This window comes from Heterodontus francisci, chromosome 3, assembly GCF_036365525.1.
Source record: "Heterodontus francisci isolate sHetFra1 chromosome 3, sHetFra1.hap1, whole genome shotgun sequence".
Lineage (NCBI taxonomy): Eukaryota > Metazoa > Chordata > Chondrichthyes > Heterodontiformes > Heterodontidae > Heterodontus > Heterodontus francisci.
The window spans coordinates 146,713,588-146,727,106 of NC_090373.1; the positions used below are offsets into that span (position 1 = coordinate 146,713,588).

Genomic DNA, 13,519 nt, shown 5'->3' on the forward strand with positions numbered 1-13,519 from the left:
TTATAAATGCAAGTCTTTTTTTTGTTTATTCTTAGTCAGTCATGGCAAACTCTTGCCTTCAACATTGCTTTCCCTTGGAGCCAAGCTCCCATTACTGCTACAAAAGACCAGGCCCCAGCCTATTCCCATTTGCTACTACTATTGTCACTATGACCTGGCCTCAGCTGCTCCAGAGTCATGAGTTTGGTCCTAGCAGATCTCTCTCTTGTTCATAAGTTTGCTGTCTTCCCATCTCACAGATTCAGGATGGAGAGAGAAGAGGGAGAAGCAGAGAAAAAAGGCATGATGGCGAGGTAGAAGAGGGGAGAGCTGAATCTGAAAAGGAAACGAGAAAGCATAAACCAGAAAAGTATAAATTAAACAAATCAAAAAAAAAAAGGAGGGACTGGGAGCTAATAAGCCAGAAGAGGAGAGACTGGGGGAATACAAAGAGGGAGAGAGACAGAGTGGGAGAGTAGTTCATAAAAAGAGAGACATTTAGTGTTGGTAGTAAGTAGTTTAAACACTCAATTAATAACAATTCTACATAAAACAGAAGATCTTGGGATATTATTTTTAGTATAATTTTACCTGGAAATAATTGGCCAGTTAATTTGAATGGGTTCTACAAACTTTATTGAACTTTCTATACTGCACTGAAGGCTGAAGAGATCAATGTACCAGCTCTTTTTGTTGGTAACTGCTTGTTTCTCTAAATAGGAGTCGATCAGTTTTCTTCCTGCACACTGAGGGCTGTGATTTAGCTCCTTGGTAATGTGGTAAGCCTTTGCCAGCTGATCCGAGTGGCCGTTCTTTGTATACTGTTGACCACTATATTTTATCACTGCAAACAGTGTTATGTACTTGGATTATCAGTAGGGGCCGCTAGAAAGCAACAAGATGAAATTTCTCTTTTGTTTGTTTTCTTGTACCTCTTTTCTATTTCTTAATCACCCTCCCACAACCAGTGATGCTGGGGTTAATTTTGGCACCTCTATTGTTACCCGTCTGAAATTGGCTGACTACAGATGTTCCTTGGCTAGATTTTATTACTCTCCTAGCATATTTAGCTGGGGGAGTATTTTCACTAACCTCACCTTCATTTCACATTTGATGCCAGTCATATTCTCCTTGGCATGACATGTCGTCTGTGCTGAATCTCAGCAGTGTTGTCATAGAGATACTGTTGGAGCCCTTTTAGTGAAAATGCAGTATGACTAAGGAACAGTGTTTTACCGAGATTTGATTCAGCTGACGTAAGTACATTTGTTTTTACTGGAACTACAGTATGTTTTGTTTACATTTTGGCTGTATCGTTTTTTACAAAATGCACTCTTGGATTAGCACACCCCATGCCTTTGAATAATTAAAATACTACCATTTTACAAGCCTTTTCATAGCATTGCACAATTCAGTGAATACTGGCGGAGTATCGCATCGGCAGTGAGCTGCAACACCTTCAGTGTTGCACTCAAAACAGTGTCTGGTAAGATAAGGAGCTCTGTGATTTTGTTTTGCTTGTGATGCAGTTTTTGCACTGCAGTAAGAATGAGACTGCTAAATAATCTTGAACCTTTCCAGACATGAAAGTATCAATTCTTCCTCATTTGCTTATACATTTACGATATTTTTCCAGTTTAGAACTTCACGCTTGGACTTTAATTACTTTCCACACAAACATATTGACTAAACATCAAATTGTATTATGATTCTTTACACATTTTAAACTAGATTTTAGCTGAAAATATGTCTGAAATTCAGGCATTATCTATTGCTTGCTTATATCTGTTGAATTTTTTTTTCCATTGGTGCACGGTTGGTTGCCTAGTTCTGCTAATTTTAGAGTTTGTATAATGTTTCAGTAAATATGAATAAGAGTTTCTACATATGGGATTGCATTAATTGATGTGGATATTTGAATTAATGTTTGAATGAGGTTTTTGTCTTAATCTGATTAAGTTTCAGTTTAATCATACCTTTATTTTCTTTGCAGCTAATGGAAAATCTGGCTCCAGGCAACCAGCAAACCAGGGTAGTCGCCGTTGGGGATTCCAGACCCAAAGCTTAAAGAAAGAATCTGTTCACAAAGACATAGACTTAGTGACCAAACGCATGTTATCTGCCAGGTTGCTGAAAATTAATGAGCTACGAAATGAGGTTACCGAGTTGCAGGCTAAACTGGAGGATTTGCAGAAGGAAAACAAAATACTAAAGCGACTCCAGTACAGACAAGAGAGAGCCCTCAATAAGTTTGAGGACACAGAAAATGAGATCTCATTGCTCATATCCCATCATAACAATGAGATCAGGGTACTTCGAGAACGACTTCGAAAATCACAGGAGAAAGAAAGAGCAGTTGAGAAACGATTGAAAGACACTGAAGAGGAGCTTTATCGCACCAGAAGCTCGCTGCAGAAATTAAAGAAACTTTCCGAGGACAAACATCTAGTGGAGCGTGATGAACTGGCACAGAAACTTGCCAAAGCTGAAACCAAAATGGACGAAAGTGAAAGAAAAATGAAGGTAATGCTTTTGAGAAACTCTTATGTTTCCCTTTTTTTGCTCCTCATCTGGCACACTTTGGAGTGAAGTGGACCAGTGCCAATTTTTTCCATTTGCAGGGAGGTGTATCTGGCTACTTACTTGAGATGGGACTGAATTTTCAGGCATGTTGGTTAATCAATTTGAGTTGGTTATTGGGTCATTACAGGAAATTAAGTGAATTTAGAGCTGCTCAAGTGATGAAGCCTGACCAGAAGCAGTTCCAAAGCTGAAACCTTAAATTGTTTAAACTTTGTAAATCTTACAATATAGATTCAACATGTATATAAAACTAGTTGTCATTGAGGCATTGTGAAAAGAATAGCACGAATGTTCAGCAACTTTTTCTATGGTCTCTACTGGATGAAGGCATTTGTTCTTAGTTTTTGAACAATACTTTGAATAGTCACAATATTCACTTAATATTTTTATTGGTCCTAGACTTCTCACAGAACTTTTGTCATATGTTAGTGATATAATTAAGGGCTTGACTCAAATGAGGATGTTTACTGTGCTGAGCGAGTCCGAAGCTCAGATGGAGTTTTTTGCAGGAAAGCTCTTTCCTTTATTCAGTCATTCTCAGTAACTGATACTAACAAAAGTACTGATCCTGATTGGCATTAACCATTAAGAACTGAGACACTTATTCTGTTTTTGACAGCAAACATTAGGCATTGAGGTGAAAACCCAGTGTCACTGTAATTCAAATCACATGATGTAATACATTTTGGTCAAACTCACATAGTACAAATGTCACTGTATTGTGATCCAACCTGTCAGGACAGCTGTTTGCAGAAGAATAAATCCACAGGGGTGCATTTCAAGGACGTCTGCATTGAGATGCTAAATCCTTCGAAATAAAAACAGAAAATGCTGGAAATACTCAGCAGGTCACGCAGCATCTGTGGAGAGCGAAACAGAGTTAGAGTGTCAGGCTGATGAGTTTTTGTCAGAACTGGAAAATGCTTAAAAAAAACCTTGCATTTATAAAGTACTTTCACGGCCACCAGCGCTTTACAGCCAATGAAGTACTTATGAAGTGCAGTCACTGTTGTAATGTAGTAAATGTGGCAGCTAATTTGTGCACAGCAAGCTCCCACAAACAGCAATGTGATAATGACCAAATAATTGATTTTTGTGATGTTGATTGAGAGAAAACTATTTTTTGCCAGGAAACTGGGGATAACTCCCCTATTCTTCTTCAAGATACTGCCATGGGAACTTTTACATTCACCTGAGAGGGCAGACGGGGCCTCGGTTTAACGTCTCATCCAAAAGATGACACCTCCAACAGTGCAGCATTCCCTCAGTACTGCACTGGAGTGTCAGCCTTGATTTTTATGCTCAAGTCCTGGAGTGGGACTTGAACCCAAATGTTGTGACTCATATGTGAGAGTGCTACCAATAGGCCATGGCTGACACAATGCTAAGGATATAATAGGTTTTAAGCAAATGGAGAGGCAGGTAAGGTGGGGGCGGAGGGGAGGAAAGAACAAAAGGGAAGGCCTGTGATAGGGTGGAAGGCAGCAGTGCTTAAGTGACAAAAGAGATTGTCCTCACCTTCCACCCACTAGCCTCTATACTCAATGGATTATTTTACCTGACTTCCAGTACGATGCCACTGCCAAACACACAGAATCATAGGAAGTTTATGGTACAGAAAGAGGTCACTTGGTCCATCACATCTGTGCTGGACGAGAAATGATCCACCTGTCTAATCCCACCTTCCAGAATTTGGTCCATAGCCCTTGAGGTGCATATCTGACACCTTTTAAATGCGTTGAGAGTTTCTGCCTCTACTACGCCTTCAGGCAGTGAGTTCCAGACCCCCAACACCCTCCGGGTGATCTACCAATCACTTTAAATCTATGTCCCCTAGTCACTGACCTCTCTGCTAAGGCCCTTCACCTCCACTCTATCCAGGCCCCTCAAAATTTTGTACATTTCAATCAGATCTCCTCTCAGCCTTCTCTGTTCCAAGGAGAACAACTCCAGCCTATCCAATCTTTCCTCATAGCTGCATTTTTCCAGTCCCGGCAGCATCCTCGTAAATCTCCTCTGTACCCTCTCCAGTGCAATTACAACCTTTCTGTAATGAGATGACTGGAACTGCACACAGTACTCAAGTTGTGGCCTAACCAATGAGTTATACAGTTCCAGCATAACCTCCCTGCTCTTATATTCTATGCCTCGGCTAATAAAGGAAAGGATTCCATATGTCTTCTCAACCTGTCCTGCTACCTTTAGGGATCTGTGGACGTTCACTCCAAGGTCCCTCACTTCCTCTATACTTCTCAGTATTTTCCCATTTATCATGTATTCCTTTGTCTTGTTTGACCTCTCCAAATGCATCACCTCACATTTCTCCGGGTTGAATGCTATTTGCTACTTTTCTGCCCATCTGATCAGACCATCAAAATCTTCTTACAGCCTATAGCTATCCTCTTCGCTATCTACCACATGGCCAAATTTTGTGTTGTCTGCAAACGTCTTGATCGTGCCCCCTACCTTTTCGTCCAAATTGTTAATATATACCACAAAAAGCAGGGGACCCAGTACTGAGCCTGTGGAACGCCACTGGAAACAGCCCTCCAGTCGCTAAAACACCCGTCAACAATTACCCTTTGTTTCCTGCCATTGAGCCAATTTTGTATCCAACTTGCTGCATTTCCCTAGATCCCATGGGATTTTATTTTTTTAACCAGTCTGCCATGTAGGACCTTTTCAAAAGCCTTGCTAAAATCCATGTGGACCACATCAGCTGCACTATCCTCATCTACCTTCCTTGTTACTTCTTCAAAAAATTCGATCAAGTTGGTCAGACAAGATCTTTCCTTAACATATCCATGCTGACTTCCTTGATTAATCCATGCCTTTCTAAGTGACAGTTTATCCTGTGTCTCAGAATTGATTATAATAATTTGCCCACTACTGAGGTTAGACCAACTTATTCAGTCTATCCCTTGCTCCCTTTTTAAGCAGAGGCACAGCAGATTGGAGTCCTCCAATTCTCCGGTACCACATCTGTATCCAGTGAGGACTGGAAAATGATGGTCAGACCTTCTGCTATTCTCTCTCTTGCTTCTTTTAACAGCCTGGGACACATTTCATCTGGCCCTGGTGATTTATCAACTTTCAAGGATGCTAATCCCATTAATACTTCCTCTCTCCCTATGTTTATCACAGTGCAGTTCAGCCATGAACTTATTGAAAGGCGGAGCAGGCTCGAAGCGCCGAGTGGCCTACTGCTCTTAATTTGTATGTTCGTAATATCTGCATCATTCCCCTTTTATGAAGATAGACGCAAAGTATTCATTAAGAACAATACCAACATCTTCCGCCCCTACACATAGGTTATCTTTTAGGTCCTTAATGGGCCCGACTCTTTCTTTCCTTAGTTATCCACTTGATCTTAATGTATTGATAAAACATCTTTGGGTTCACCTTGATTTTGCTTACCAGTACTCTTTCATGCCCTCTTTTAGCTTTTCTGATTTCCTTTTTGATTTCATCCCTCCACTTTCTATACTGCTCACGGCTTTCTGTATTATTGAGTTCTCGGTGTTGGATATAAGCTGCCCTTTTCTGCCTTATCTTACTCTGTAAACTCCTTGACATCCATGGGGCTCTAGATTTGGCCGTCCCACCCATTTTCTTTGAATGCCTCCCATTGCTCCGACACTGATTTACCTTTACGTAGCTGTTTCCAGTCCACTTACGGTAAATCACTCCTCAGTTTAGTAAAATTGGCCAGTTGAGAACTCTAACTCCTGTTCTATCCTTGTCCTTTTCCATAATTATGTTAAAACTGACTGAATTATGATCACTACCACCAAAATGCTCTCCCACTGCCACTCCTTTCACCTGCCCATCTTCATTTCCTAAAACGAAGTCTAAAAGTGCACCTTCTCTTGTTGGACTTGCTACATGCGGGCCAAAAAAATTCTTCTATATGCAGCTCATGAATTCTACTCCCTCAATTCCTTTCACACTAAAACTGTCCCAGTTAATATTGGGGTAGTTAAAATCCCATACTATTACTACACTATTGTTCTTGCACTTCTCAGAGATTTGCCTACAGATCTGCTCTTCTATCTCCCTCAGACTGTTTGGGGGTCCATAGTACACTCCCAGCAGTGTGATTGCTCCTTTTTTGTTCCTTAGCTGAATCCATATGGCCTCATTTGATGAACCTTCCAACATATCATCCTTCCTACAGCTGTAAGAGTTTCCTTGACCAAAATTGCCACTCCCCCTCCTTTTATTATCCATCATCAAAGATTTTATAGCAGAGCACTACAGTGGTAGAATCGGGCAGAGTCAGCATGGATTTATGAAAGGGAAATCATGCTTGACAAATCTACTAGAATTCTTCGAAGATGTAACTAGTCGAGTTGAGGGGGAGCCAGTGGATGTGGTTTACTTGGACTTTCAGAAGGCTTTCGACAAAGTCCCACCTAAGAGATTAGCGTGTAAAATTAAAGTGCATGGGATTGGGGGTAGTGTATTGCGATGGATAGAAAATTGGTTGGCAGCCAGGAAATAAAGAGTAGGGATAAAGGGTCTTTTTCCGATTGGCAGGCAGTGACTAGTGGGGTACCGCAGGGATCAGTGCTAGGACCCCAGCTATTCACGATATATATTCATGATTTAGATGAGGGAACTAAATGTAATATCTCCAAATTTGCAGATGACACAAAACTGAGTGGGAGGAGGGGGAGTTGTGAGGAGGATGCAGAGAGGCTTCAGGGTGATTTGGACAAGTTGAGTGAGTGGGCTAATGCATGGCAGATGCAGTATAATGTGGATAAATGTGAGGTTATCCACTTTGGTAGCAAAAATAGGAAGACGGATTATTATCTGAACGGCTGTAAACTGATAGAGGGGAATATGCAGCGAGACCTGGGTGTTCTCATACACCAGCTGCTGAAGGTAAGGATGCAGGTACAACAGGCGGTAAAAAGGCAAATGGTATATTGGCCTTCATAGCGAGAGGATTCGAGTACAGGAGCAGGGATGTCTTGCTGCAATTATATAGGGCCTTGGTGAGGCCACACCTGGAATATTGTGTGCAGTTTTGGTCTCCTTATCTGAGGAAGGATGTTCTTGCTATAGAGAGAGTGCAGCAAAGGTTTACCAGTCTGATTCCTGGGATGGTGGGACTGACGTATGAGGAGAAATTGAGTCGGTTAGGATTATATTCGCTGGAGTTCAGAAGAGTGAGGGGGGATCTCATAGAAACCTATAAAATTCTAACAGGACTTGACAGCTTAGATGCAGGAAGGATGTTCCCGATGGTGGGGGAGTCCAGAACCAGGGGTCATAGTCTAAGGATATGGGTAAGCCTTTCAGGACTGTGATGAGGAGAAATTTCTTCACCCGGAGTGGTGAGCCTGTGGAATTCGCTACCACAGAAAGCAGTTGAGGCCAAAACATTGTATGTTTTCAAGAAGGAGTTAGATAAATCTCTTGGGTCTAAAGAGATCAAAGGGTATGGGGAGAAAGCAGGAACAGGTTACTGAGTTGGATGATCAGCCATGATCATAATGAATGGCGGAGCAGGCTCTAAGGGCCGAATGGCCTACTCCTGCTCCTATTTTCTATGTTTCTATGCTGTCTCCTTTATTGCTGCTTTGACAGAATCCTCTTCTCTTGTGAAGACATGCAAAGAACTCAGCCATGCCCTTTGCCTTCACAAGAAGATCTCCTTTTGGGTCTCTAATCAGCCCACCCTTTCTTTGATGGATGTTTTACTATTTATGTATCTATAAAAAGACTTTTAGGTTGCTTTTTATGTTAGCCCCTAACCTGATCTCATACTCTATCTTACTTCCTTTCTTTTAGATCATCTCTGTATTTTCCATACTCAGCTTGGTTCTCTACTGTATTATTAACGTTGCAATTGTGATAAACCTCCCTTTTGTCTCATTTTAATTTATTTATTTGGAGATACAGCACTGAAACAGGCCCTTCGGCCCACCGAGTCTGTGCCGACCAACAGCCACCCATTTATACTAACCCTACAGTAATCCCATATTCCCTACCTACACTAGGGGCAATTTACAATGGGCAATTTACCTATCACCTGCAAGTCTTTGACTGTGGGAGGAAACCGGAGCACCCGGCGAAAACCCACGCGGTCACAGGGAGAACTTGCAAACTCTGCACAGGCAGTACCCAGAATTGAACCTGGGTCCCTGGAGCTGTGAGGCTGCGGTGCTAACCACTGTGCCACCCAAATTGATCTCTATACCCTTAGTCGTCCAGGGTGCTGTAGCTTTGGATGCCCTTCCATTCCCCTTTATGGGAATATTCCTACTCTTTACTTGAACCATCTCCTCTTTGGAGGTCTTCCATTATTCAACTACTGTTTTGCCTACCAATTTTTGACTCAAGTCCACCTGCACTAAGTCCCTTTTCAACTGATTGAAGGTAACCCTCCTCCACTGAAGTATTTTTATCTTTGATTGTACTGTGTCCTTTTTCATAACTATTCTAAACCTTATGTTATTATGACCACTGTTCCCTAAATATTCACCCACGAAAGCATGCTCCACTTGTCCACTTCATTCCCCAGAATCGGATCCAGCATTGTTTCCTTCCTCGATGGAATGGAAACACACTAATCAAGAAAGTTCGCTTGTACATTTTCCAGGAATTCCTCTCCCTCTGTGCTCTTTACAGTGTTACTATCCCAGTCTATGTTAGGATGATTGAAGTCTCCATTATCACTATGCTGTAGTTCTTGTAATTTGCCTGCAAGGATAGAAGATTGGCTGGCTGGCAAAAAACAGAGAGTATGCACATAAATGGATCCTTTTCTGATTGGCAGGATGTGATGAATGGAGTCCTGCAGGGGTCTGTGCTGGGGCCTCAACTTTTTACAATTTATATCAATGACTTAGATGAGGGGAGCAATGACATGATCAGTAAATTTACAGATGACACAAAGATAGGTAGGAAAGTATGTTGTGAAGAAAACATAAGGAGCTTGCAGACCGATATAGATAGATTGAGTGAGTGGGCAAAAATCTGGCAGACGGAGTATAATGTGGGAAAATGCGAAGTTGTTCACTTTGGCAGGAAGAATACAAAAGCAGAATATTACTTAAACGGAGAAGGACTGCAGAATTCCGAAGTGCAAAGGGATCTAGGTGTTCTAGTGCATGAGCCACAAAAAGTTAGTATACAGGTACAGCAGGTAATAAAGAAAGCTAATGGAATGCTATCCTTTATTATGAGAGGAATAGAAAATAAAAGTAAAGATGTTATGCTTCAGTTATACAGGGGATTGGTGAGACCACATCTTGAATACCGTGTGCAGTTTTGGTCACCTTATTTAAGGAAGGATGTGAATGCGTTGGAGGCGGTTCAGAGGAGGTTTACTCGCTTGATACCTGGAATGAGCGGGTTGTCTTATGAGGAAAGGTTGGATAGACTGGGCTTGTTTTCACCTGGGTTTAGAAGAGTGAGGGGAGACTTGATTGAAGTATATAAGATTCTGAATGGTCTTGACAAGGTGGATGTGGAAAGGATGTTTCCTCTTGTGGGGGAGTCCAGAATTAGGGGGCACTGTATTAAAATTAGGGGTCTCCCTTTTAGGACAGCAATGAGGAGAATTTTTTTTCTCTGAGGGTTGTGTGACTTTGGGTCTCTCTGCCTCAGAAGGTGGTGGAAGCAGGGTCATTGAATAATTTTAAGGCGGGGGTAGATAGATTCATGTTAGGTAAGGGAATCAAAGGTTATTAGGTAGATGAGAGAGTGGAATTCGAGGCACACAGATCAGCCACGATCTTATTGGATGACTGAGCAGCCTACAGAGGCCGAATAGCCTACCTTTGTTCCTAATTCGTGTTTGTATGTTTTCTCCTCCATCTCCTTCTCACTATTTGGTGGCCTATAATAAACACTGAATAGCAAAGTAGCCCCTCTATTGTTCTGTATTGCTAACCAAATAGATTCTTTGGGTGGAATTTTATGCTCTTCCCCATGGCGTGTTTTGAGGCGGGGAGAGCAGAGAATCGGGTGGGATGGTGGTAGTGTGGAGGGGTGGTTCCCACCACCATCCCACCTGCACTAAAATTTAGTTTGGGTGGGAAGGCCTTTGAATGGCTTCCCGCTCTGCTGCCAACTGAGGCCCTGAACAGGGTGATTATCCCCAATTCACTCAGAGGGTGGTGAATCTTTGATGGCCGGCACAGACATGATGGGCCGAAAGGCCTGTTTCTGTGCTGTATAACTCTATGACTCTATCCCAGAGGGCTGTGGAAGCTCAATCATTGAGCATGTTCAAGACAGAAATAAATAGATATCTGGATACTAATGACATCAAGGTATATGGGGATAGCACAGGTAAGTGGCATTGAGGTAGATGATCAACCATATTCGAATTGAATGGCGGAGCAGGCTTGACGGGCTAAATGGTCTACTCCTGTTTCTATGTTCCTAAGGACCTCTTCCCACTGCAACTGCAACTACCTGTGTGGCGGATGGCCCTGATGCCGCATGGGAAGCATGGCATGAAAGACTGCGTGGGCTGCTTCCCGGCTGCAGTGGGGTCAGGGGGGTGTTGGCGGTTCCCTCGTTCAAAGGCACTTAGTACCTGAACGAGGGATCCAGCACTAGGAAAGGGGGTGCCTGCTGAGGCCACCCCACCCGCCACCTTCCCCCCCCCCGTCCCCCATCCTTGCTGCCGTTCCCCACAGCCCCTAGCGACCCACACCTCACGAGACTCCTCCTGCCCTGACCTACCTGAGGCCTGGGTCTGGAGATGATCTTTGGCCTCCAGGACGGTCATCTCCAGCAGCAACCACTTCTGCGACGGCGCTGCAGCTGCCAGCCTCCTGACTGGCGCTAAATTTGGCTGGCCTTCCAGAAAAGAGGTGACGCGGGGATCTCAGTGTTGGTTTCTCCCAACATCAAGACCCCCACCGCCAACATAAAATTCCCTCCTTTGTCTTTGACCCCTAAAGTGTATGTTATGAGGAGAGACTAAGGACTTTTTCATGAGAACAGAGATGTGCAAATTTGAGTTTTGACTAATGTTCGATCAACAGTTCTTACTGCCTCAACCTTCCACATGTTTCACAGAGATAAAACATTGCAATATGCATCCGCACTCACACAAAGTCCTGTGTGCTCATCACCACTGATCTTTCTACATTTACTGCGATGATTGGCAAAGGCAGAGGGATGGTCTCAAAATTTCACACTTGAACTCCAAAATTCTGATTCTGTGCATATTTCTTTATTTCTGTCTCTCCCCTCTTTTCTCCCTCCGCCTCTCACCTCCTCCATCTCCTCTCTCACCTGTCCCTCTCTCACCCCCACCCCTCTCTCCACTCGCCTCCCTCTCTGAACCCCACCCATCTCTGACACCCACCCTTCTCTGTCCCCTCCTCTCTTCCGCTCCCCCCTCTTCCGCTCCCCCCTCTCTCTCATCCCCCCCCTCTCTCTCTCCTTTTCCCTCTCCTCTTTCTCCCTCCCCCTCCCCTTTCTCCCTCCCCCTCCCCTTTCTCCCTCCCCCTCCCCTTTCTCCCTCCCCCTCCCCTTTCTCCCTCCCCCCCCTTCTCCCTCCCCCTCCCCTTTCTCCATCCCCCTCCCCTTTCTCCCTCCCCCTCCCCTTTCTCCCTCCCCCTCCCCTTTCTCCCTCCCCCTCCCCTTTCTCACTTCTCCCTCCCCTTTAACTCTTCTCCCTCCCCTTAAACTCTTCCCCCTCCCCTTTAACTCTTCCCCTCCCCTTTAACTCTTCCCCCTCCCCTTTAACTCTTCCCCCTCCCCTTTAACTCTTCCCCCTCCCCTTTAACTCTTCCCCCTCCCCTTTAACTCTTCCCCCTCCCCTTTAACTCTTCCCCCTCCCCTTTAACTCTTCCCCCTCCCCTTTAACTCTTCCCCCCTCCCCTTTAACTCTTCCCCCTCCCCTTTAACTCTTCCCCCTCCCCTTTAACTCTTCCCCCTCCCCTTTAACTCTTCCCCTCCCCTTTAACTCTTCCCCCTCCCCTTTAACTCTTCCCCTCCCCTTTAACTCTTCCCCCTCCCCTTTAACTCTTCCCCCTCCCCTTTAACTCTTCCCCCTCCCCTTTAACTCTTCCCCCTCCCCTTTAACTCTTCCCCCTCCCCTTTAACTCTTCCCCCTCCCCTTTAACTCTTCCCCCTCCCCTTTAACCCTTCCCCCTCCCCTTTAACCCTTCCCCCTCCCCTTTAACCCTTCCCCCTCCCCTTTAACCCTTCCCCCTCCCCTTTAACCCTTCCCCCTCCCCTTTAACCCTTCCCCCTCCCCTTTAACCCTTCCCCCTCCCCTTTAACCCTTCCCCCTCCCCTTTAACCCTTCCCCTCCCCTTTAACCCTTCCCCCTCCCCTTTAACCCTTCCCCCTCCCCTTTAACCCTTCCCCTCCCCTTTAACCCTTCCCCCTCCCCTTTAACCCTTCCCCCTCCCCTTTAACCCTTCCCCCTCCCTTTAACCCTTCCCCCTCCCCTTTAACCCTTCCCCCTCCCCTTTAACCTTCCCCCTCCCCTTTAACTCTCACCCCCTCCCCTTTAACCCTTCCCCCTCCCCTTTAACCTCACCCCCTCCCCTTTAACCCTCACCCCCTCCCCTTTAACTCTCACCCCCTCCCCTTTAACTCTCACCCCCTCCCCTTTAACTCTCACCCCCTCCCCTTTAACTCTCACCCCCTCCCCTTTAACTCTCACCCCCTCCCCTTTAACTCTCACCCCCTCCCCTTTAACTCTCACCCCCTCCCTTTAACCTTCCCCTCCCCTTTAACTCTCACCCCTCCCCTTTAACTCTCACCCCCTCCCCTTTAACTCTCACCCCCTCCCCTTTATCTCTCACCCCCTCCCCTTTATCTCTCACCCCCTCCCCTTTATCTCTCACCCCCTCCCCTTTATCTCTCACCCCCTCCCCTTTATCTCTCACCCCCTCCCCTTTATCTCTCACCCCCTCCCCTTTATCTCTCACCCCCTCCCCTTTATCTCTCACCCCCTCCCCTTTATCTA

At 44.8% G+C, this 13,519-nt stretch overlaps 1 protein-coding gene across 2 annotated transcripts in view; it reads left to right on the forward strand.

Moving 5' to 3' along the window:
- The window catches only part of lca5 (lebercilin LCA5), a 143,380-nt gene that overhangs the window by 36,290 nt on the left and 93,571 nt on the right, over positions 1 to 13,519 (forward strand). For both annotated transcript variants that reach the window (XM_068026758.1, XM_068026766.1), the window contains exon 3: positions 1,973 to 2,502. In XM_068026758.1, coding sequence (XP_067882859.1) covers positions 1,973 to 2,502 — 530 coding nt within the window. The remainder of the gene's footprint in view (positions 1 to 1,972; positions 2,503 to 13,519) is intronic.